Below are 27,476 nucleotides of genomic sequence, written 5' to 3' on the forward strand. Positions count from 1 at the left end.
ACACGCCTCCACCGCGGGTCTTCCCAGATAGAGCCGCGCTCCTATCCGCTCTGAACGCGGTTAGCCCGGCTAGCTGAATGGCGCTGTCCGGAATGTTGTCGTTCAGCCACGATTCCACAAAAACCAAAACACAGCAGTCTCTGAACTCACTCTGGGTTGTTCGCTGGAGTCGGATGTAGTCCAGTTTATTGTCAAGGGAACAGACGTTTGCCAGAAAGAGCGATGGTATAGCCGGCCGGCTAGGACTAGCCTTTAGCCTCGCGCGGATCCCGGCTCTCTTTCCGCGCTTCCGCTCGCACCGCTTGCGATGGCACTTCCGCTGGGCTCCGGCGTCAGGAAACACCGCGGGCTGGCGGCCTGGGTCTCTTAGCAGGCTAAGCTCAAGTAGCGTCTGCAGAACCTCGTCCGGTAGCGTGTTTTCTGGCTGGTTTCTCCACTGTAGCAGGGTCTGGCGGTGGTAGAACATGTGCACGGGTGTTCCGATGCACATATTTGCAGGAAATAAACGGAAAAAACAACAAATAGTAACACAAAAGCACCATTTAACGGACCCGGAGCGGCCGCTGCGTGTTAACGCGCCGCCATCTTACCCAGATGCCTTTATGAATGTAAATAAAGTGTACATTTTGTGGTTATAAGAGTGGAGAATTTAAGTATGGGTTCACATAGTAATTGTATACAATCTGTTATAGTAAGATAGTCAACTATAAAGACATTTTCCTTTTATGTAATTCTCACTAAGCATCATTCATTTTTCAGTACCAACAAAAAAGATGCACGTACCATATACAATACATTTAATAGACAAATAATAGTTAATTAGCTTTAATAGTTAACTATAACATTAGATGTTACCGTTTTTAGTGTTTCTTACAAAACACATTCAAAGATGCTGAGGTCTGGATTCTGGGGTGGTCAATCGACTGTACTGAGAACACCAGTTTAGTTAGTAGGAACTAGTTCTAGTAATCAGTTTTAGAGTGCATGGAGGATAGATAGGAATATATCTGCATTTTTTCCAGTTTTTAAAGTAAAATAAAGCTTGGATTTCTCCTCACTCTCAAAGACAAAAACTTTAAATGCTCTTTATTTGATATGACAGTTTTAGTGGTCTATAAACGGTTGCATATTCATTACTGATTCAGTTCTTTCCCACTAATTGCTAATTGTCCTACGGGTTTGACCTCCTCAGAAAACCATCTGGTGAAATGAAGAGCTTGTACATAATGACTTCTGAATGAAAATTAAATAAATAAAAGGTTATATTTTGTGCACCGCATGAAATTAAGTCACACAGACAGATTAATGCTCAATATGCCTCAGATTTAAACCTGAATAAAAACAAAACTCATATATTTTTTAACATAATTCTTGCTTAGCAAGCATCTGGCCAGTACAGATGTATTTTTATTATGTCTGGAAGGAGGCAGGCAAGGCTGTAGCGTGCCATCTCCCATAAACCAGGTCAGACGCCTTCTCCTCACACAAAAGCAAAAGAGGATTTTTTTTTTTTCAGGACTTTTCTGCCAGCGGCAATAAATGGCATGCTGCAGACAACCTCAAAGTAAGAGACACGCCCAGTGCTGGCATGAGGCGAACACACACAAATACAGTATACACACACAGGAACACGTGCGAGAACACATAAACACATACACACATATACAAACCTGTGTTCTCACCAGCACCAGAGCTGCAACGCTGCATCTGTTCAGCATTTACAATCTTTTACATCTTGTTTCGCTGCATGGTGTCTATCAACACAACAAGCAACTTTCTGCCGACTCATCTGAAGCTGACCATGAGAAGCAGAATTTTGACAGGGCGCAGATTGCTTTTTTTAATAAAGTACATTTTCCTTACATTTTTTTTTTTTTTTTTTTTTTTTTAACACACTGGGTTTTCTCTCTAGACCAAATGTTTCTATGTAGATCAGAGCTGACATGATATCATTTCTTAGCTTTAACGAAATGTCATGGCCACTGGCAACTTCTAACTTCTCCCTATCACGCACTGGATTTGCTCTCATTTGATTTGGGCCTCCAGACGCTTCTCCCGCCGTCTCTGCATGTGGCCAGAACACATTTTCAGACTAGAAAATGAAGAAAACAAACAAATCAATATGAGATGCTGGTGTTCTCTCACTGTGTCTGTTTCTGCTGGGCTCAGCTGACCTTTCGAACCAAAGATTTGCCTTCGCTTTGTCCATATTCCCAAGACAAATGTCAAAGCCAGCATAAACTTTACAGCTTTGACTTTTGGAGAAGTCAACTCAACCTTGTCGCTGAATTATCCGCCGCGTTCGGGCGTCTCACACCTTCCAGGGCTGCGGTTTCTCTCCTCCGCAGGAGAACGGAGAGCGGAACTCAGCCCAGTCAGCCGGTCAGTCACCTCCGGCAAGGCCTCAGCCTGTATCGATCTACTTAAACAGAGGCGGATCATATCGCAGCCTGTGACACTACGTTTGACATTTCAATGCAATTGTTCTCTGACCTTTTTACAAATCAAACAACAGCTGCTCGGAATAGAGGAGGAAAGTTTATAAGTTGTATCAAGTTTTGGAGTCCGATATACACAGGGATGCATAAGAATGAGTTACAGTTTAGATTGCCTGCTCAAGCCTGAGATTTCCCACCACTTTCCTCAGGCCCTGTTGGATTGGGCTCAAGAAAATGTTCTGGGATGTAAGCCTATGTTTTAATGCATGGAGTGATAATGGAGTGATAATCATAATGTATAGTGCCTGGCAAAAAAAATAAATAAAATATCCTTTTTTTCACCAATATTTTGCCGCAGCAATGATGATTGTAGAGTCTGACCACTGCTCAAAGTCTTCTCCTGCACATCCCAAAGATTCTCAATGAGGTTAAGATCTGGACTCTGTGGTGAACAATCCATGTGTGAAAATGATGATCTCATGCTCCCTGAATCACTCTTTCACAATTCCAGCTCCATGAATCCTGACATTGACATTGTGATCTTGGAATATGCCCGTGTCATCAGGGAAGAAAAAATCCATTGATGGAATAACCTGGTCTATATTCAGTATATTCAGGGAGTCAGCTGACCTCATTCTTTCAGCACATACTGTTGCTGAACCTAAACCTGACCAAATGCAGATCTTGATCAACCCCACATCATTTGCTTAGTTAAATCCAGGTGGAGACTTTTTTTGGCCAGGCAGTGTTGCAAAGTAATAAATCACATTGTGATTGTACAAAAAAGTTAGAATGCTATAATCACCATGAACAATTTTTTTCTAACTATGCTGGGGCATAGAGATGGCCGCCAGGCAAGACAATGGAAAGTTTCAGGGCAGAAAGGATAAAGTACAGACACCTACAACTCAGAATTGTAGTTAAAAGGTCAGTTTTATCACTCTACTTACTAAACTCCTTTTTCAGTTTGAATCAGGCCTCAGGCTCATAATGAAGGTTTATGGGAGAGAACATTCACAGGCTTGATCTAGGCTCTATTATGTGTCTTCCACGAGTACTCTTAAAAAAAAGGACATATTGTCGCTGTCCAATGAAAAACAAGTATATCTATTTTGTCGATTTTTGGTTTACTACATAATTTGAACAGACAAACTGTCCCTCTTACACTGTGCCAACATTTCTTGATGAACGGACCAATAAAAACACTTTAAAATGACCTAAAATTAATTAAATAAAATGAACGCTTTTACATTGATCCTTCCATTGAAAGTTTAAAAGGTTTTTTTCTCTCCTCTAAAAAAGTTGCTGTTTTGGAGATACTTGTTTTTCATTGGACAGCAACAATATACTCCTGTACTTTCCTCTGGGCACATTAGATGCATAGTGACGCTGCACTGGCGGCAGTTTAATTTTATTTTTTTATTTTTACATGTATAGGAGAAGGTATGTGCTTGTCTTGTTCTGTTTATACTTGTACTTTCATTCCCTCTTTAATCCCTCTCATCACTATTGCACTATTGTCTTTTGTCTAAAGTATGTCTATGTCTGTGTCCTTGTTGTATTGTACATATAGTGTCTCCTATTCTTTTTTTTTGTAATATTTAAAATCTTATGCATTAAAATGCTGTACTACTAAAAATTTGAATTGACTTGAAAAGGAAATATTCCTAGATCCTGGGATTCCTAGAGAGTGGGTGGGTTAATAGTCTCAGGACAATTAGAGAGAAAAACTGTGTGTAAAAAAACTAAAATAAGTATAGATTTAAAGATAATTGGTTCCCTTTTTGAGTCACAGTTGGTGCTTTGTGGCAACGTCTGCTGTTAAAAAAGCTACTATATATAATATATATAGGCATAATTTGTTCAAATTCGTCATGTTTTAATGATTTCCAATCAAATAAAAAGTAGAATTCTCAAAAATCTATACATTGTTTAGCCATGTTGCCCACCCCCCAGAAAACTGTGGACCCCTAGTTGAGTGTTCCTACCTAAGAAAGACACGCAGACTTTGCAGAAGGTGTTGAACTGGAACTTGTTGGCAGCCTCCAGCAGAGTCTTAGCGTTGACCGAGTCGATGACCAGTGAGCCGGTGTAGACGAACTCCAAAAGCATGTCCAGAACATCAGCGCTGATGTTAGTCATCTTCAGCTCCAGCTTCTCTCCACTGCCCGTCTCCCCAAGTGACCTGGAGGAGGCATGGAGGCAGGGGTTAAGAGTATAGCTGTATTTATATATTTATATTCATACTCTGTATTTATTATAATAGAGAAATACTGTATGTTTAGAGACACACACATTTACACACACACTCATTCACACATTAAACCCATTAACAGAGGGAGAGAAATGCAGTATATTTACACACACACACAAACCAAAAAAAAAAGGAATGGAAAAATAACTAAAATACACTGAAGGGAGGAAATACATAATATAATTTGCCACAGGCATTAAAAAAAAACAGAATTTTTTTTCTTTCTTATTCTTAATGTGCTTTTTCAGTCAACTCTTTCACACAACCCATTTTGTGCCTGCAACTGAAATAAAACGTAATCTCAAATGTAATGTCAATTTATTGCTATATTTCAATAAATGTGCAGAATGCCAGTGAGCCATGCATGCACATGTGCACATATAGACACACGGACGCACGGAAACTCAAAGAGACCCTGACAGCAGGTGAGAGACACGGGACAAAGGCAACACCGCTGCATAACTGCCACCTCTTTAAGAGAAAAAGGCTATATAGAGCGTTCATTACATTAATAAGATCTAAGCTAAGGCTCATTCCTATGCCACGTCCGGTTTACAGTGTGACTTATATCCCCCCCGCTGCCTTCCTGAAGCCATTCAAATTGCACTGATCAGTTTAAATGTAATAAGCCCCCTGGGTGGACGGCGGGGATCTGTGAATAATGGTCAGCATCAGGGGTTTTATGCCCCATGCCAAAGAATAATCCACTCAAGGTCAGGGCTAAGAGGAGTGGAATTAATGGCCACACAGAGCTGATTCTGTTTCAGTATCATCCAAACATTACATTACACAACCCGTGTGCACTGATGCTGAACGCCCCTCTTAAACTGCTGAAAGGGACAAGAATATTCAGGTCATATAATATATCATATTTACACTGTTTAATAAGAACTTTTAAATTAATACACATAGTAGTGTTTTGTGTAACGGTTATTCATACTAATAACAGAACAGGAAAGAACAAACTTCATAAACATTAAGCCTTGTGGTGATCACACATATCTAAATAACACATTCTACTTGAATTTCGAATTTGAAAAAATCCACCCAGAATTTATAATTCATTCATAATTAAAGTTTGATTTATAGATAAAGATAATACAATACCATTACCATGTTTTAAATCAATTCTTAACACAAATACTTTTTAAAAATGTTTTACAAACAGAACTAATGCAGAACTTATGCCAACTTATTATGTTAGCCTAATTTGTGCATTTTTAAATTATAAACATAGTTTCTCATACAGTTCTGGAAAAAAAATCAAGAGATCACTTCAGTTTGTGAATCAGTTTCTCTGATTTTGCTATTTATAGGTTTATGTTTGAGTAAAATGATTATTGTTGTTTTATTCTATAAACTACTGACAACATTTCTCTCAAATTCCAAATAAGAATATTGTCATTTACAGCATTTATTTGCAGAAAATGAAAAAAGATGCAGAACTTTTAGAACTCAAACAATGCAAAGAAAACAAGTTCATAGTTAAAGTTTTAAGAATTCAGAAATCAATATTTGGTGGAATAATTCTAGTTTTAAATAACAGTTTTCATGCATCTAGGCATGTTCTCCTCCACCAGTCTTACATGGTGCTTTTGAATAACTTTTTTTGAATATGCCACTTCTGCAGCAAACATTCAAGCAGTTCAGTTTGGTTTGATGGCTTGTGATCATCCATCTTCCTCTTGATTATATTCCAGAGGTTTTCAAACTGGTAAAATCAAGGAAAAACATCATCATTAAGTAGTCTCTTATATATTTTAAATCACCTTTTCAATGCAGGCTACTTAGTTAGCAGCTATATTAGCAGCTACATTGGCTAAATAAGGTTTAACAACGGAATAATGATGAGCAATCAAATGTGCTAAACAAATAAAAGTGTTGTGGAAAATTCCTAAACCACTTTAGATACTGCTTAATAATGTAGTAATTGTTCCAGCCACGTAATTACCAAAAAGTGGCTTGTTAAGGTTTAATAAAGTCGTTATGAAAGCATTAAAATTGCCCCCTTACAGGGTTTTATGGCTTTTTGCTTATACTAATTTTAAGCTTGAAATGTTGCATAAGACTACTACATTAGAATCATTTTACATCATTTTTTGTTGCAACTAAAGGGGTTTAATTTAACTGAAAACAGTGATTCCAATAGATATCCCTGTGGATATATCAAATATAACTTTCTGTTTTGCCCTTTTATATCAAATTGATTGTTATAATCAGATGTTTTAGAGCAAGGAAGCAACCAAAACATGCAGGAGTGTTCAACTAAGGCAACAAACGAAAAAAGTATAAAGAAAAAAAAAAACATATATAGTAATAGAATATAGAATTAAGTAAGAAGCCAATAAAGCCAAAAAACTATGCTTTTTTTTATTTTTATGAATTAACCTCTTGTATGTCTCATTGTAATGGGCACACATATGCCTTGTAACAGTATTATAAAAAAAAAGAAAATACATTTTAAATACATTAAAATAATATATATATATATATATATATATATATATATATATATATACGTTATGGTATTGTATGGTGTAATCACCAAACATTAAGGTTGTTGCCTGAGGGCAACACTACACTATAGATGGTTAATGAAAGAAGTATTTTTTTTTTCCAATTTCCATTTTTATTTGAAAGATTGTCTAGTTGAAGTCCAGTGTATAGGTTTGGATACACTTTGGTCATATATTTTAGTTATATGTTGTAAATCCCTATGACATGGATTTGTTTCAAAAGCACATTTTAAGTAGTGTGCTCCCTTTTAATACACACAAATATACAGCACTTGGAAAAATGTACATGCACACACCAACAGGCAGAAAACAACAGACAGACAGACAGACAGACAGAGAGTCAGACAGACTGACAGAGTAGTGAAGTGATGAAGAATGAGTGCAACGGAGGGAGAGAGAGATAAAAAAGGAATAGAGAGATAGATGGAGAGAGAGAGAGGGAAGGGCAGGTTAGTTTTGTCGCAGGGAGCCAGCAGCCATTCTTCTGGGGGTGGGGCATGTTCCATGACTGGGCCTGGATCTTTTGAAATAAGAGACCCCGCCCCAATTTCCCTCCCCAACACACCTCACCCATCCCATCCCACACCCACCCCCCTCCCTCCCTTCCTCCCTCCCTTCCAAATCCCACTGCCGAAAAAAAACAACAACAGCAGCCCTAATCAACATCCCGGCCGCCACTGTCACCATGTCCCCTGTGCATGAACATATGAGTGTGTTGGACATTATTAGTCTTCATACAGAGCGGAGTTGAGGGGTAGAAGGGCGACTCGAGAGGAGCAACATGCAATTACGGCTCTGCGGCTACAGATGAAAAGACTGCGAGCGTTACTCCCTCCTGAAAGGCAAAGAAACGTCAGAGTTTGTTATTTCCGTTCCTCCCTAATTGCCGCGGCCGACGTATTTTTAAAGATAATAGAAGGGGGTGTAATCCTGGGTTAAGTTGTGGAGGTGGTGGAGAAGAGAGAGAATGGGGGGAGGAGGGAGGGAGGGAAAAAAACAACAACAACCACAATGAAAAAAAGAAAAAAAAAAGGAGAAAGAAATAGAAATAAAACAAGAGCACGGTCATCAACCAGGTCAATTAGTGCAATCGGAATCAGCTTGGAAAGCAATTTGCTTTGTCCGGGCACTTTTGTTATGGAAATGGCTTTCTAGCTTTGGAGAGAGGTGCATATTTACGTGGCTTCTGATTGCAGGCTTGTTTGTGAGAGAGTGAGACGCAGAGCAGGAGGACAAAAGAAAGGAAGAAAGAGAAGAACGAGAGTGGGAGAGTGTGCATGTGTGTGTGTGTATTCATATACTGTATGTGTGTGCGCTAAGAGAGAAAGAGAACGAGAGAGATAAAGAGATAGAGAGAGAGAAAGAGAGAAGAGGGAGAAAATTGTTTACCAAAATGAACATCTATTTTTTCCACAGAACACATCTCTTTCTTTTTTTTTTTTAAGCATTAGCAGCCAGTGTGAGGACTGGGGTGAGGGGCAGAGGGAGAGGGGGGGGGGGGTGCGACGCATGCACTTCCATGATGAGTCTAAATAATAATTTTATTGTAATTGTGTCCTGTACGAGGCTGCAGACTATAATTTAGCCGTGGACGTCCAAAACGCATTGGCTACTGTTGACTCAGAGGCTTATCCAAAACACACACACACACGGTGCAAAAGAGGGGAAAAAACACAAAAGGAATACATTAATTCCGCCTTTCAGTGGCAAAAGATGATTAAACGTGAAAATGGAAATAGCAGGCAATGATGGACTGTAATTATGGGGTTTTGTCTGACTCTGGCAGCTTGATAGCAACAAACAGGGCTAGAACCTGGTGTCCATAAATGGAAATATTCCACACTTTTAGACCACTAATCTTCGGAGAATTAGACTCGTTTTGTTTTGTGCGCCGGAATGGGGTGAAAATGACTACCCTCTGCGGAAGTACTGGAAGATGTATACACGTGATAGAACAACAAAAGAGACACTGACTGTCCTCCCTAACAATAGTGTCGGTGCACGATTTAGATTTCAGCCAATCTATCTATCTATCTATCTATCTATCTATCTATCTATCTATCTATCTATCTATCTATCTATCTATCTATCTATCTATCTATCTATCTATCTATCTATCTATCCATCCATCCATCCATCCATCCATCCATCCATCCATCCATCCATCCATCCATCCATCACAAACACCTGGATTCAAACATACTGTATATCATCGCTGTTCAAAAAAAGAACACTTATCTCCATAACAGCCACTTTACAGGAGAGAGAAAAAACCTTTCAATGGAAGTCAATGTAAAAAAGAGTTCATTTCAGGTCATTTTGAAGAATTTCTATTGGTCCGTTCATCATGAAATTTTGGCACAGTGTAAGGGACAGTTTGTCTGTTCAAATTATGTGGTAAACTAAAAATCAACAAAAATAAAGATAAGTGTTTTTCATAGGACAGCGCCGATATTCACACATATCTAATGCCTATATGTGAACAGTAATGCAAACAAGGGATGCGTCATGTCATATTATACACTACATTTAAAGCTATAAAAATATTTGCTGATACTAGCAGTATTCTGTATTACAAGCCGTCTATTTAGTATTTGTATTTTTATTTACAGTTAAACTTAAAATTAATTTATTTCTATTTTTTATCCCATTTTCCGCCCCAATTTACAAGGCCAATTACTCAACCCACTCATTAGGACTCCTCCTATCACTAGTAATGCCATACAAGGAGGGTGAAGACTAGCACATGTCTCCTCCGATTCATGTGAAGTCAGCCACCGCTTCTTTTAAGCATTGTTGAGTAGCATCACAGCGTACTCGAAGGAAAGCACAGCGACTCAGTTCTGATACATCAGCTCACAGATGCCCTGTGCTGATCGACATCACCCTTTGGAGTGATGCAGGGAGAGAGAGCCATCTACCCACCCAGAGAGAGCAAGACCAATTGTGCTGATGGCAAACTACATGATTTAATGTTATTTTTTTTTGTATAATCATTTATCTTTGCATTGTATATACATGAGTCTTGGTAAATTACAAAATATACAAGAGATTACAATTTTTTTTTGTTGCTCACCTGTACTCAATTTGTTCCTGTGATGTGAATAAAATGTAATTGATTTGATCTGAAATACAGTCAAATCCCAACATCTCCAAATGTACCTCATAAAACACCCAATACTGAAATCTGAGCATGAGTTTAAACATCATTACACATCACAGCACTAACGACAACACCAACACTGACTTCTCACTCCTCACCCGATCCCGGCCTGCTGCTCTCCCTGGTGAAGCCGCAGCTACTGTAAAGCTAACACGCAGCTCTGATATAAATAAATAAGAGCAGGGGTGACAGAGCTGCTCACTGCTTTCCGAGTTTCGCATTACACACTGATGGCTAGGCGCCGAGGCACTGCCCATAAATTAAAGTGGCACCGAGCATACTTATAGAAAATCCGGAGGGGAAAATGGAATTACTGAGGGCAATCCGTCTCCGTGCAACAGATGCTAAAGGGGAGGGTAATAGCTTTTTTTTCTGGCTGACGGGAGCATGCATGCACATTTGGGAGCTGCATTACATCCTCCAGGTAGCATGCCTCACACCGCTCCCTCTGACTAACTTAATGTGAGAGTGGAGGCTGTAAAAATAGCACGGTGCTCCCAGCCGTGAGCTCCAGCAGGGGAACACAGGACAATGGCTTTACACGCACGCTGGCTCAAACCAACATAACCGCTGTGCTAAAAGGCAATCAACAATTAACAGTTCTCACACGACAAAGCAACAGGATAAGGGATAAATGCATCTATTATGAAACCTGTGCTGTACAATGTGTAAAGCTATTTTTCTGGGCAGTATTTGTTAATCAAGCAAAAAATAAAACAAATGATGCATATAAGCCTGTTAGCCTAACCATTTACTAAGCGCAGGATTTTGGATTTACAGTTACTATTTACTATTTAGCTTTATCTAGTCTGTCTGATCAGTCTGGCAATAAAAATACATTAGATGGGCTGCTGGCAAAACTGAAAACATATACTGTGGTACAGTATATAAACACATATTTAAACAGCGATCATTTTTGACACTCCGTACATCACTTCAACAGATTTAAAATGAAGCAATCAACATGTGACTTAAGTACTGCATTTTTAATTTTTATCCCTCATTAGTAATTGATGTGTCCTGTCTCCTCGTTATCTCATAATAAATTAGGTATATAAAAGGTCTGGGACTGATTTTGGGCCTGTATAGCTGCCAATTAAAACATTGTTTATTGATTATATGACTGCTGATAGAAGTAACTAAAAAATTCTGAAGAGCAAAACTGACAGGTAAGTTTGAGAGGTAAAAATAGCATTTTTCTGTATAAATACTTATGGAATCTATATATAGAATAGACAATCTTTTGCAAAAGTTTGGATGCCCCTGGTCTAGTGACATGTTTTTGTTTTTTTGTTTTTTTAATGGAGGTTAAATTCATTTAATAGACGAGTAAATTAATCTTCTACAGGAAACAAACGTAAATGTAAAAAAAGAAGAAAGGAAAGAAAGAGAGAAAAATGTTTAGAATTTTAAGGTGCACATATGTAACTGAATTTATTTTTGGAATTTTACATACTGAACATAAATAAAACATAACCCATATATTATTTTTTCTCTCTTTTATCATATGTGTGATCTAAATCTAAAAAACAAACAAACCAGCCAAAAATAATGTCGTAATGAGGTAGCAAGTGAATTAACTTGTGAACATGAACAAAGTGAACTTTTGTATAAGACGATATATTTAGCGAAGGAGCTAAACATTGTATATCCAAAAAAGATTACTTGACATTAAAATTAAAACTCCCGGAAAAAGAAACAGCCGGTAATTTTAAACTATGTTAAAAATACAAAAATACATATTAATGCACACGCTACATTAATTACAGTGCAAAATATAGAGGCACAAAATTGAGGGCAAACGAGTAATGAAAATTCTTCATGGCACACAATGCACATTAAATTCAGAAAGGATGCTATTACAGTTCTACATTACATGCAGTAGCAGTGCATGAGCTGAAGTTCAAGGAGGGTGACAGTTCATGGACGGCATGTGGAACATGGCAACAGGAGTGCTATCAGGAATCTATTATCTAAAGTGTCATCTCGGGTGAAGCCCAGGTGCTCATCTCTCTCTATCTCTGTCTCTCTCTCTTTCTCTCTCTCTCTCTTTCTCTCTCTCTTTTTCTCTCTCTCTTTCTATCTGGGCAATAGTTATGCCTCTGCAAATGGGCTCCTGCACACCCACACACACACATGCACACACTCACACATCTACACATACACCTAGATGTAAAAAGGTTCTGGTAAAATGTATGAAACCAGTCACATGTAAACAGGTCAGGAAGTTCACAGCAGGGAGAAAATAGGTATTTGAGTGAAATACAGCCAGGCTATATAAGCTTCTAAATGTATATTCAATTCACCCACAAAGCACATGGCCATGGCATAATTTAACCATATCTAGGAGGTCCTCTGCAGCAAAGCAACTGTTCGGATATCTACTAACAATGATGATGCCAGACTCACCTATTAACAGGTTTAATACACTTAAATTATTTGTATTATTATTATTATTTTTTTTTTTGCAATATGTTGCAGTTTGAAGGCATTAAACACACTATACAAAAATGTTTTGTCTGTTCAACCTAAAAAAAACAATTTAATTGAAATCATTCAATTAAAAGCTGATGTCTGTAAATTTTGGGATTTAGAGCCCTCTCTGGTGAGAATGGGTAATTGCACAGAGCATGTGCGGAAGAATCATTTTAAACTGGGCGGGTGTGATGCGGTCTCCTTTCAGAGCAGATTAATCCGACTCCAGGTTATGGCTTCAGAGCTTGATTTAACACCTTACTTTCTTTGCTTTTACTATGGGTGACTATGTTACTGAGGTCTGAGTTTCCTCTTCTGAAGTCTCCAGTGCTCCACCAGCCGCTCGCGTTCAGTAAAACGGAGCTGCATCCTCTTTTAGAGGCTGTACTTGTGATGTAAATACGCAAAGACGTGGGACGTGGACAGAAGAATTCTCGTGAAAAGCAAACCGACACCCCAGTTTTTTTTAGAATGAATATATTAGGCTTAGCAGGGATGATCGTTCCAGCACACTGCTACCATTAAACACAATATTTTATCCCTTCTCCACTCACAAACGCTCCTGCTTTCAGTTTAGAAACTAAATAATACGGACTGCCACTTTAATATATAGTTTTCAATAAATAATACTTCATTTACAGTGGTCATTTAAGTTGAATAGACCCAATTCAATAGTTCAATCACATTGTTATGTCATTAATTCTTATAATAAGCTTCTAATTTTTTATCCAATTAATCTAAAAAACAAATGGCACTGACATAATTTAAGCAGATCCATAGTGTCTCTGAGGCAAAGCAACGGCTCTTAGATTCGCTGACAGCTACGCCTCCATCAGCTCCTTTAAAACGTCTAATAAAGGTCAACTTAACTGAGCTCTGCTCTCCTATTAAATCCAACTAAACCACAGAAGATATCTTCAAATAGTGGAGACCTATCACAAAAACAACACGTAGACTGCAGAAAGCACACAGCAGAGCTACAGCATCAGTAACAAAGATGCTAATTAAGATTTAATGCAGGGAGAGAAGGCCCGGAGATTCAATACTGTGTCTTTCAAGAACGTGGATCCTTATACAGACGTCCGAGGAGCAACCAGCGCATGATTTAATAAGGCCATTATGCCTAAAACGCCCAGTCCTTTCTGAGAATTCTAAAGCATAATCCATTCCATTCAGATCTGGAGAAATAGTGAGGAAGTGGATTACGGTAAAAGGCTGTCTGGACCAAGCCATCGCCTCACAATCACGCAGAGACCTCCGCCAAAGCACCAAGGTCGCTGCCGTCCAGCATTTAGCAGCGGGACAAAGGCCTGACAGCCTGGCTTAGAGTCAGCTCACCGGGATAAACCTACAATATGTGTTCAAATGTATCCAGATACCTCTTTATATTGAAGAATTCAGCTATTTTAGGGTGCATTATACTACTGAGGACACATAGCTTAAATATGAGACAAGAGGCTTTCAAGCCTGTAAATTAGACAGGGTGCAATACAGTATTAATAATAGTATTGTCTACTTTACAGAGTATATAACGAATATCATCAGGGCTTGAGGTACACTGACCAACTACAAGTTTCAACATAAATTATGCAATTAGTCTTGTTTAACTGGATGAAATACAACACATTTTGATTTTAATTGCTGTGTTACATATATAGAAGAGAGCATTAGTATGAGTTTTTACAAATCTTTCAGAACTGAAAAGTTTTGTCATGTGTCAAAATATAATGGAAATTATTGCGTACTGTATATATATATTTTTTTATATCTTAATTTAGTATTTTTACCATATCATTTAGCCCTAGTGTAAAGCTTTTCTAATATGAAATTATTATTTTTTAATATTTAATAAATAATTTCTGATTTAATAAAAAAAAACACAAAGTGCATGTTAATTAAGCTTTAAAAGAATTTGTGTTTATTTACCATTATTATTAGTAGTAGTAGTAGTAGTCGTAGTAGTAATAGTAGTAGTAACAGTAATAATAGTAGTAGTAGAATAGTTGGTAAAAGTGGTAAAAGTATTTTTCTGTGATTTATTTTATGTATTTACTTACTTACCATTATCTCATTTGGTATTTAGCACTGTGAATGGCATCACAAACATTATTCTGATAGTCCTTCCATCAAATATACATAAGACTGTATTAAACTGGTTGTTTACGATGCAGAATTTATCAGTATCTGACCTCACTAAAGCTCTTTTGGCTGACAATCAGCAATCGAATCCTCACACCTTTTATAATTCCTCATCAATACACATCAATCTGTCCATCAGCAGCAGCTCGACTTGGTCCCAGTGTTCTGTTGGTTTGTGCTACCCTGTCAAATTGTGCTACCGCAGTGTATATTACAGAGAAAGCCACCTTAATAAAACAGCAGGAAGAATATGTCGATAAGGTAAATCAGAGAATGCTCCCCAGGATATCTGACTGGTTTGAAGCAGTAAATCAGGGTAAAGATAAGATAAATGTGACATATTTTTATATTCATTTTTACTTGAAACACCATTTATATCTTCATAACATTGAAGCAATAATAAAAGTAAACCACTCAGTAAACCACTAAGATTATATAATCTGCCCAAGGAAAGCAAAATTAGCATTAAAAAAAACAGACGTATACATTTAAGAACCGAGATTCTTAAATCCGGCGCATGCACAGAGACGCTAAGTAGCACATATTAGTTGAAGCAACCTTTTTACTAGTTATAGATTATGAGGATATAATATACAGACTTGCCCCAAAGACGACACTGCAATCATTGGATTCTGTTTATCATTTTGCATTGAGATTTATAACAAGTGCCAAATTCTTAATGCATCACTGTAAACTGTATGGAATGACAGGTTGGGCTCCACTATCAGTAAGACGCCAACTACATTGGGCTGTTTTTGTGTATAAAGGAATTATTGGTCAGCTTCCCTCATACTTGTCTGAATTTTTGACAAGAAAAATTATTTGTATAATTTACGCTCTAGTAGTCATATAACACTGGATATTCCTGCTGTTCGGTCTGAATTTGGAAAGAATTCTTTCAGTTATGATGCACCTTCAACTTGAAATAATCTTCAAAAACATCTTAGATTAGATCAGTTTATTTCACTGAAGGAATTCAAATCATCTGTCACAAATCTTTATACTTATGCTTGTTAAAGTAATTTGTTTGTATGCATATGTGTATTACTTCTCTATGCTATAAGGGTGTAGATTAGTTGATTTGTGTTTTCGTGCTGCTGTCTGGGCCAGGGCTTACTTGTAAAAGAGATTTTTAATCTCAATGTGACTACCCTGGTTAAATAAAGGTAAATAAATAAATAAATAAAATAAATATTGACGGGTAGCACAAATCGACAGAACACCAACTGTCTGATAAAGCTTTTTAATGAACTGCCCCCTGCTCTGTACCCACCCCGCCCCCACCCTCACCCCCCCCACCCCCTTTACTCTGAGGCATCTGGCTTCTAGCCACAAATTCCTTCACTGAACACTGAGACATTTCACCGGGGAGACAGACTAAAGCTAATATCTTTCCATACAGAACAATGGATTTATCCTAAGGGAAGGTGCCTATAAGTGCAGGTGAATACATACATTGTAGAGCGAGAAACACATCTGCCTCAAGAATTTCAAACAGAGACAAACAGCGTGATCTGCTGAATGGATAAAAGGATAAGATGAAAACAAACAATGGACATGGACAAGTGGGAAAACATACTGTGAATGAATGACTGCGTGCACACAGGCATGGATACGGGGGTTTGAATCCGTCCAAACATTCGCCCACCAATCACACATACACACACACACACGTACAAATAAAGGCCTTCCCATTAGCCTGTCATCCTCCTCAGTGTCGGCAAACACTTTGCCAGGAAAAACAAAATGACTGAACAGTTATAAAAACAGAGTGAGTCGGGAATGGAAGCAAAAGAGTGCAGTATGGGAGGAGTAATAAATAAAACGCGGCTCTTCGGCAGTAAATACAGTAGATGGCTCTGACCTGTGAAGGTAATGATTCAGCAAAGCACAGGAAAAGAGCTACGATCTCTGCTTTGTGCGTAACTCACTGTTTCCTTCTACTAGTCAATGAAGCAGAGCCTGGATGTTTACCATATGAATGGGATGCTTCTTTGTGGACCATATCCAGTGTCAGACGCACTGGACGTCTGACAGAACAGGTGACAAAGCTCATCCATCCCAGAGCCGTATGACAGGTGCTACCCTGCTGCTGCTTATAGAGAACGCTGTCCAAAATGCACATCTACAATGTGGTATTCTTATGCTAAGTCCCTACTGTGGAACTAAGTTCCTCCAGGTATATATATATATATTTTTTTTTAAAGATCCTTCAGTCATGGAACATTCTGTGCATTTTAACCCTTGTGTGGTGTTCGGGTCTGTGGGACCCGTTTTCATTTTTCATCAAATGATACTAAAAAAAGATTTTTTCTAACTCAAACTCATTGGCATTGGCTCATTTTTTGTGAAAAACATATATCAAAACACATTTTCGATAAACACACACTACACCCCCCCCCCCACACACACATTTATATTACATACAGTATGTTTGGCCAAGGGCTAATAAACATTGCTTCATTTGTAAATTTGAAACTAAACACATTTTCTACTCATATCTTGAGTTTAATTCATTTTCTTTTACATTTTATTAAAAAACTAATAAAAAAAGAGTAGCACTTTTTAAAAGAAATGTAACATAAGAAAGGTAAAGGGCAAATATTAAAACATGAAAGCTGCTTATATTGCTCGCAATTTAGGTGAGGCAAGCATGTGTAAAGCATTTTAATGTAAAAATGCTTAATTTTGCTGAATTAAATACAAATAACAAAGTAAACGAGAAACAAAAGTATGAACACCACACAAGGGTTAAAGACTAAAGGTGCTGTGTGTCAATGTGCTCTAGAATGGGGGAAGAGAAAGTAAAAAAAAAAAAAGAGAATAACAGAAAAAAAAACAAAAGGAACAAAAGGATGACCTTCTTTCCCATTTTGAGATACATTCATTTGAGTGGGAGAAGGAATGGCTGCTGGCCCTGCGATAGGAACCAAAAGTCTTCGCTCAACCTGCAAGAGAGAGAGGGGGGAGGGAAAAAAAAGCGACACAAATGCGCCCTACGAAAAGAACAACAGATCGGATCAACGGCCGGTGGGAAGGGAAGGAAGGCAAACCTTTTCACCAGGTCCTTGAAATACAAGCTGCAGGAAGCTAGAACATTTTGGTGGACTTCAAACTCTTTGCCTTCAACTATAATTTTCAGGTCTGTAAATTCTTTCTCCCTGCGCTGCTGGTTCAGCTCCTTCAACATCTCTGTAGAACAAAGAAAAAAAAAAAACAGACAACGCCAAGCACTGGTTTAGAATACAGTTTGCTTACGAAATCGACAGAAGAAATGCAGAATACAGAAAACAGAGGTAAGATAGAGAAAGAAAGGAAAGATAAAAACAATAAATAAACATAGACATAGCCAACAAGCCTACACATCAGCTTACATATCAAAAATCGGGGAAGAAATCGTATTTATAACACATTAGATATTAACCGCAGTAACACAACACAATACGATACGAACAGACAACAAACACACTGCAGATAATCATGCAGAAACACTGTGATTAAGAGCAAAAACAACAAGAAACCACTGTGAGAACTAGCAGAGAAAACAGCTTGGTAAAGGTTAGGAACAGCCTTGAATGTTCACAGTGTGTACAGTTGACTCTCCGACTTGGCAGCAGACCCACAACCGGTTGACCTACATAAGCTAAGGGCTGAACATTCGCAGCTCCAAGCAAACACTTAAAATGCACTTCAGACACAAAATTAGGTGCAGGACAGGTATTGATCAAACAGAGCTGTACTGAATTCTCAAAATCACTTAAATTAAACAATAATTATCTATACCGAAGGTGGATAAACAGATACATATAAAAAATATACATAAATATGTAATTTTTCCCCCAACGTGTGCTGTAGAGTAATACTGATATTTGAGTGAAAGCTCGATCCACATACATTAAATAACCACATGCAACACACTTACCTTTCACCTGAAGATTTATTTATTGTAACATAATGTCACAATGAATAAATAAACCAGTGGAAATTAAGTCTCTTTTTGTTTTGTTTTTTGACTGAAGGTCAAAATGTTACCTTTATAAAGCTAAAATGTTTTCTTTTTTTTTTTTGGACAAAGTTTGATATGCACATTGAAATGATTTCTTATTGAATTTAAAAATTAGGGGTAGAAATTTTAAATGAGCTAAGATCAGAATCTGCAATGGCAAATCTGTCGATGGCAATCAGGCAGTTTATTATTATATTGATTTTAGTAGATCTGGGTTGTGTTCGCCTCTTATTTTAACTCAAAATAAATTAATGTAAATTAAATTAAATGATTGTTCATTTAGATGTTTTTTTTTAATGTAACAATGGATTTTTGAAGTAAATATTATTTGTACTTTGTGACCATTGGTAACAGAAGAAAAAAAATATTTTATTAGTATATTATTAGTTTTAATATTGTATTAATTCCAACTGAACGCGCAACTTGTGCAATTGATATAATACAAACTTTTACACAAATATAAACCCAATATAGCTTTTTATTCATGTAAATAGACCAACAGTTCATTTAAGCTTGTTAAAATGTGAGGATGGACTTTTAAATAGTAAATATAAACATATTGTATTTTGTTACTATTGGTAACAGAAAATAAAGTACTTGAGTTGCTTGAGTATTGTGTTTTTGAGTTTTAATATTGTTTTAATTCCAACTGAACCTGCAGCTTGTGCAATTGATTTAATACAAACATTTACACAAAACAAAGCTGAATTTAGATTTTTATTTATGTAAATAGACTGAGAGTTCATTTAAGATTTTTAAATGGGAGGATGGGCTTTTAAATAGCAAATATTACTTGTATCTTGTGACGCCCATGCAGCGTACATTTCAGGTTAAAAAAGGCAAAAAATAAAGATCCAAAAAAATGATTTCAGTTGTAAACAAAGTAAAAGTAATATGTGATACATGACCAATTGTAAAATCATGATGGTAATATACTGTTTAAAGTCTAAAACTGCTAAAACTGAAAGACATATTACAATAAATGAAAATAAAGAATATTTCTAATAAAATATTTTATTAATTCCAGCTGAATCTGGTTTAGGCAGTGCACTTTATATAATTTATACATTTATACAAAACTAAAACTGAATCTGCTTTTCAAAATCTTTTTCAAAATCATAGCTTCGATAATATAAATAGTTATTTAAAAATATTGCAGAAATAATTTGATGCCTCATTGGCAGCTGTTTACTCGTCTCATGAAAATGTAACAAATGATAATGCAAAGAAAAACATTCTATTGAGAACAGCTAGAGTAGATATGCAAATAAACGCTAAGCGACAAAGGAGTAGCTAAAGTGAGTTCAGTGATGATCCAGAGAGGACGTGGCCTCAGCATTTAATGAGGCTCTACAAAGTGCGCCCCACCATCCAACTTTAATAAGGAGACAATTCAAGGTCGAGCGCTACTGACAGACGAGCACAGCCGCCATACGACAGACGCCATCTTGAATACCTCTCCCCTTTTACACTTCTCAACACAATCTCTGAGCCTGCAGAGAGAGCTACAGTGCTTTACTTACAAACGTAATAAAGACTAATAACCTCTATCCACCACTGTTATACTCACATATGATCACTGGGACATAATGCCTCCTCATCAACCTCAACTATACAGTTTTATGCATTTCTATTATTTATAAGCAGCTGAAACCAGAAGAAAGCCTGTATTTAAGTTGCTGTTGATTCTCCCCATCCTAGTTCTGTCAGTAAATCTCAGGTAAGTCTAATATGCAGATTTATTGTGGTGACATGTTTTCCAACCTCTACATATTTTCTCTGATGCTGAATTTTTAATCTGTTTCTCATATTTACAAAATTATGTTCTTTTAAAACAGACAGGATACATTTTACACCAAACACAATACTGCACTTATATTTTACACGACTTTCATTTGATGACTTAATTATTTAAATATTATATTTTATTTTGTTATGCAAAAGTTTGGGCACCCTTGGCCAAATGTATCTATTTTTTTATTATTTAAGCATGACATTTAAAATGTATTACAAAATATTATTTTTCAGCGAATTCTGATACACAGTTCCTCTGTCTTTCATAACAAACAAACAAATAAAACAAAAATACAGATCAGAATTTGCGCATGTCGTTGTCAATCGGGCATTTCATCGTTGATTGATTTAGTCGACCAGTAATATAGTAAAGTCTAAAACTGCTAAAACTGAAAGACATGTTACAATAAATTAAATGAATTGTAATTCTCTGAACACGTGAAATACTTTTTAATTTTAAATAAAATATTTAATACAATTTTCACTATGGCAGTATGTCAAGAAAAATGACTAATCTTGCAAAAATGTACACATCACTAAAACTGAATCTTCTTTTCAAAATGTACATCCTTGCAATAACTCTAGTAATACTATTGATTTTTGTATTTTTTAAACATGAAATTCAAAATCGGTGGACAGATATGCTAATCCGATATGTGCAAATCAGAATGGACAGATACTCATAAAAAAACAAACAAACAAACAAACAAACAAAAAAAAGTGTAGTCTGTGTAAAATGTTGGACACTTTACAGAGTCAGGACTATCATCACCTGCATTTTTGGCAGATTTTTAAATAGGCTTTGAATACTTTTTGTAGCTTACTATTTTATTATCATACACTGTATATTAAATATTTATTCATTATTATTATTATTATTATTAAGTCCACATTTCCCAATTGTTTTATTATCTTCAAATTTTCTATTTTGTTTAGATCAGGGGTCTATTGGAGCCATTCTAAAAGCTTCAGTTTGTTTTTGTTCAGGCAGTAAATTTTGAGTATTTTGGCAGTATTTTTAACATACTGTAGTAAAGGTTTTCTATTCTCAGTTTTATACTTTTAACAAAACATTTAATATTTTCATTTAGAATTCACGGGAATTTAGTGGATTTAACTTTTTTCGTTTCCCTTTACTCGTACAATAATATTTCCACTGTCACTGGTGGCAACAGAAGCCCCATGCAGGCAAATATCCCTGATTTATACTTGGCGAGGTGTTCTTTTTAATATTTCGTCAAATTTCATCAGTCTACGGCATTTGTTAGTAAAATTCTCATTAGTTTTTTTTAGATGTAGCATTCCTCAAACACTGTTTTTTATCTGCAGCTACGGTTTAATGTTTACGACTCTTCCACAGTACAGTTGTGTACACTGTATAGTGAAAAGAATGCAGCACACTTATGATTAAGCTAATCTTTCATGCAGGTTAGCAGTCACATGAGGGTTTTGCATTTCCTCTCTTACATGTATTTGATATCTCTATGAGATTTTGGTCTTCCAGATCTCACCTTGACCTTCACAGATCCCCGGATATTCAGACAGTAGCCCATGTGTAATTGAGCGAAAAAAATAACATTTATTTTAACAAAACGAATGAATTGTCATTTCCTAAATACAAATGGTAAGCCTTTATAACAAATATGAATTTTTGCTATTTTATAAGATTGAATTTTTAACATGCTACTACATGCCAAGTTTAATAGCATGAATAAAATGAATAAAAAAGCAATGAATAAATAAATAGTATTACATTTCTCTTTAAAGATAATGATTTTGTTTTAATAAAATTTCTCTTTCTCTCTCTATCTCCATACATTTCTAAATCTCTATAATGCTGTTTTTTTATATGAATTCATATTTTTTTTGGAACCATTTTTTACAATACCATTTACAGCTGTGGAAAAAATCCACTTCAGAAAAAGAGACCACTTCAGTTTCTGAATCAGTTTCTCTGATTTTGCTAATTATAGGTATATGTTTGAGTAAAATGAACACAATATTTTTTGTTTTATTATATAAACTACGGACAACGTTTCTCCCGAATTCCAAATAAAAATATTGTCAATTAGAGCAAGTATTTGCAGAAAATGAGAAATGGCTGAAATAACAAAAAAGATGCAGAGCTTTTAGAACTCAAATAATGCAAAAAAAAAAAACAAGTTCATATTCATATTCAAATTATAAGAATTAGGAAATTAATATTTGGTGGAATAATCCTGGTTTTTAATCACAGTTTTCACGTATCTTGGCATGTTCTCCTCCACCAGTCTTACATACTGCTTTTGGATAACTTTATGCCTTTAATCCTGGTGCAAAAATTCAAGCAGTTTAGCTTGGTTTGATGGATTGTGATCATTCATCTTCCTCTTGATTATATTCCAGAGGTTTTTAATTCATCGTTATTCTCTTATTTTATTCCAGAGTGGTATACCCACAGTTTATAATTTATATTTGTTAAAATGCAAATTAGGTACAGTTGTGTTTATGTAGGAATCAGCAAGAACATTGGCCAAAAAGAACAGAAAAAACACTGGATATCAACATCAACCCAGAAGTCCCACATCAGTTCATCCTTAAATCACTCTGCTGGACATTATGCATCAACAGTACATGTCCAGAGCAACCTTGAAGATCCATGCTAACACACTGGTGCACCCAGCTGCTAGCAGTAGGGACATTATTACTGAGAGGAACCGGAACAAGGATACACACATTGTGTTGTAAATAACACAGAAATGAGTAACTACTTCAGCTCAGGAAGCACAGACAGCAATGAATGATATTATACAGTACTGCAGGCCAGGGCTGAATGCAACAGAAATCAGTTATTTGGCACTGATTCAGTGTAGCTTCGGTTTTGAGTGGTTTGCACTGGCTGAGTTTTATTTATTTAAGATTTTCTAATACATTTATTGTATATGGAGTTTCTGGGCTGTTATGGCAGCCAATGGAAGCTGTGCTGGCTCAAGGCCACAGTGAGCTGAAAGCTACAAAACTCGTCTAAACACAACTAGCTCAGTCCTGTTCCACCTTGACAACTTAAAGTAAAAAAAAAAACACAGTCCTCTATTCAAATCTGTTGAAGCACTGATTATCAGATCGCAGCGGCCGGTGTGTATGACTGCCAGCCGCTGTAATTGGAGCAGGCATTGTGTGTCTGTGACCGACATGGCTTTCACCTCCAATCTCATGTCGCGCAAGACACCCAATTCACCAGCAGCCTCAATAAGAGAGACACAGCCTGAGATAAATGAGCAACTGCAGTGGGCCCAACAATGCTTCTCCCACCAAGTCGCTGGACACAGCAGAGAGAGAGAGACTGTTAGAAAAGCAAATTATGCTGTATGAGTGGAGGGTCAGGGCCCAGTGAGAAGCAGGCCGTCATTAGCACAGTGCATGAAACAGCCTGTGGCATGTGCGTTTTCCTTCCTCACACACACACGCACAAATCGTGGAGGAGGCAGGAGGATATGCATGAAGCGCTGCTGGCACTCTACCTCCTCTGCTTAAATTAACGCTCACAGGAGAAAGTGAGGGAGCAGAGTGAGAACTGAACCGCCGATAACGTGAAGAACTGCAGGATATAAAATCACACACTAACAGCTACAGCCAAATTTAAACCACTACTTTTATACCAAGAACACATTCCGTCCAGCTATCAATCAAAATGCTGCAGCAAAATTCAGACCCTCCAACAAATTACCAACTATCAAACTTTTCTCCCTTTTGGGTGTTTATATAAAAAAAAATACTGCAAAATGTGCTTTAGCGACACATTTATATGTATACAGCTGGAAAAATGGAAAAGAGCACTTCAGTTGAGTCTGAATCAGTTTTTCTGATTTTGCTATTTATAGGTACACATTTGAATAAAATAAACATTGTTGTTTTATTCTATAAACTACAGACAACATTTCTCCCAAATTCCAAATAAAAGAAATATTGTCATTTAGAGCATTTATTTGCAAAAAATATTAAATGACTGAAATCACAAAAAAGATGCAGAGCTTTCAGACCTCAAATAATGTTCATATTTATGAAGTTTTGAAGTTCAGAAATTAATATTTGGTAGAATAACCCTGGTTTTAATCACAGTTTTCATGCATCTTGGCATGTTCTCCTCCACCAGTCTTACACACTGCTTTTGGATAGCTTTGTGCCACTCTGGGTGTAACAATTCAAGCAGTTCAGTTTGGTTTGATGTCTTGTTTTGATCATCCGTCTTCCTCTTGATTAAATTCCAGAGGTTTCCAAACTGGTAAAATCAAAGAAACTCATAATTTTTAAGTGGTCTCTTATTTTTTTCCAGAGCTGTATGCTACTCTATTTATAAAGGCACTTAAAGTTAAACTAATTTGTTGATATTTGGATATTTGTTGGAAGGGCTCAATTAACCTGCACTGAGCTGAATTAAGCAGAATTAAACGCAGATGAATTATAGATACTGTACCAAACAATACTGAGAACAACAAAAAACATAATAAATTGCGTATTTAATTGTTTTTTTATTGCATTACATTAAAGGTTAATTACTTACACCACTCACTGTTTTCCGCTTCCAGAAACCACCATCAGTATTGATAATAATTTAACATTTAATGAGTCAACGTTTTGACCGGACATAATTAAAAGTTTTACAGTCCAGCCATTATTCCCACGGTACTCATGCTCAGACACGACTGTGGCCATTTTACGAATCTGGAAAAGAGCCAGGATCTCTGTGTCCACAATAAACAGTATTGTGGCTTCAAACAGAGCAATTAGCTTTCCCAATTTTACTCTGTCACACCGGTAATTTATTTTAACAGCTTGAATTATGTTGTGGATTATAGTGGATTAATAATCAATATACTGACTCTGTTACGATAATTAACTCAGAAAAAACATACTACGTATTTCTACAGCTCATATAGCATATCCCACGAAAATTAAAAAATTAAATTTAAAAATCAATTCAAATTATTTAAGATATGTGTTTATTATTTAAGTTAATGATTAATAATAAAATGTAAATAATAATAATACTAACAATAAAACTACAACTACTATTATAGCTACTATTATTACTCATTAGTAAAATAAAAACAAAGGTCTACGTTAGTTAAGTCTATAGTGATAAACATAAACTACATTTCTGAAAATATATTGGATATATTGATATATTCTCACACAGAAAATATAAATTGTATTTAATCAATTATATATTCAAATTAATAAAGAAATAATTGTATAATGATTTATATGAATAATCTGTATCAAGACATACTAGACATATAGAGAGACATAATAATTGTCTTATAAATGTCTAGTAAATGAATACAAATACAAATAGATGTAATATAATTAGCAGTGGTCTTCACTTTCTTTCTCGTTTTAATGGTGAACATTAGTGTATATGTAATTTTAATGGTAAAACAACAAAGAAAAAATCATAATTATTCATTAAAATTAAAACAATGTATTAATTACATGTCAGAAATAAAATATTTATAGATTTAAACTGAATTTTCCACTGCATTTGAAATAATGAACATTTTTTTTTCTATAAGTTTGTTTGCTTTTACAAACATTGGTTGGTTTACCAAAGGTTTTCTGTGTGGGAGAACTGAATGATTAATCTGAGCATATTGCTGCATTTTCAATGGAAAACCACAGGCTAGGACATTCAAGTAGGACACAATTTGCTTTGAAAACTATGATTATACTACACTATAATTATAATGAGATGTCTACAGCAGAGGACGGATGAGTCAAGTACCTTCTTGGAGAAATAGAGAGAAATAAACAGTGCATTTGCGGTTGCATGGAAAAGTTTGAGCAGCTACGGTCAAATAACACATTTTTTAAAATTGTTTATCAGGAATCAATATTAAACATAAATATTTTCTGGACACTTACACACAATTCGTATTTAAATAAAAATAATATTTAATGTTTAATAGCATTTGCACATGCCACGTTTAGAGAATATTGTTTGTACAATTTTTTTTTTGTAGAGCTTGAATTAGACTGAATCAAATCACATGTCAAAACACACATCATTCTTCCAGGTCTCTGTGTTATTTATCACTGTATCACAACAGGAGCTCATGGTAAGCCTCTCAAAATGTTTTTTTATTTTTATTTATTTATTTATTTTTTTCAGGTTGAAATCTGGAGAGTACTACTGCATGGAGAAGATGGGAGGAAGGTGTGTGATGTATTATCTGATAGAAGATAACTGTAGGGCCTGTAGAGTGCATGAGAGGTTACTGCACACAAAGACCTTTCAGCCACACAAAGCTTTCTCTCTGAGGCTGCCTTTCAAAAGCCCTCTCCCCGCACTCCGTAAATACGGACAGAGCTCTGATTCAATTGAACTGAAGTGAACTGTAACACATTCACAAAAGCCTCGGAGGGATGGAAGTGGGCTGAATTATAGAATCCAGTTTAGAGTCCATATCAAAGACAGATATGCAACGCCGCTGAGGAGAACGACCTTTTTTTTAGAGGTGGGGTTTCTGAGGCGAAATCTCGTTTCTCAAAATGGCGATGGCTGAGTTTGGCTCGACCAACCTCAATCGTCAGCCGGATAACGTGGAGTATTCCAACCAGTGCTGGAGGGGTGAGGCTGCTTCAAAAAAAAAAAAAAAAACCTGAGAAAGCTATTGGCCTCGGTTTCACTGGTGGGTGGGCACAACCATTCTTG

The 27,476-nt window shown here is 36.3% G+C and overlaps 1 protein-coding gene across 2 annotated transcripts in view; it reads right to left on the reverse strand.

The window, feature by feature from the left end:
• LOC103024968 (kelch-like protein 29) overlaps nucleotides 1-27,476 on the reverse strand; it is a 323,277-nt gene that overhangs the window by 88,782 nt on the left and 207,019 nt on the right. For both annotated transcript variants that reach the window (XM_007229706.3, XM_049482708.1), the window contains 2 exons: nucleotides 18,039-18,177; nucleotides 4,427-4,623 (listed from right to left, as the gene is read on the reverse strand). In XM_007229706.3, the coding sequence (XP_007229768.2) occupies nucleotides 4,427-4,623; nucleotides 18,039-18,177 (336 nt within the window). The remainder of the gene's footprint in view (nucleotides 1-4,426; nucleotides 4,624-18,038; nucleotides 18,178-27,476) is intronic.

The sequence above is a fragment of the Astyanax mexicanus genome, chromosome 1 (assembly GCF_023375975.1).
Source record: "Astyanax mexicanus isolate ESR-SI-001 chromosome 1, AstMex3_surface, whole genome shotgun sequence".
In the NCBI taxonomy this organism is placed as follows: Eukaryota; Metazoa; Chordata; class Actinopteri; order Characiformes; family Acestrorhamphidae; genus Astyanax; species Astyanax mexicanus.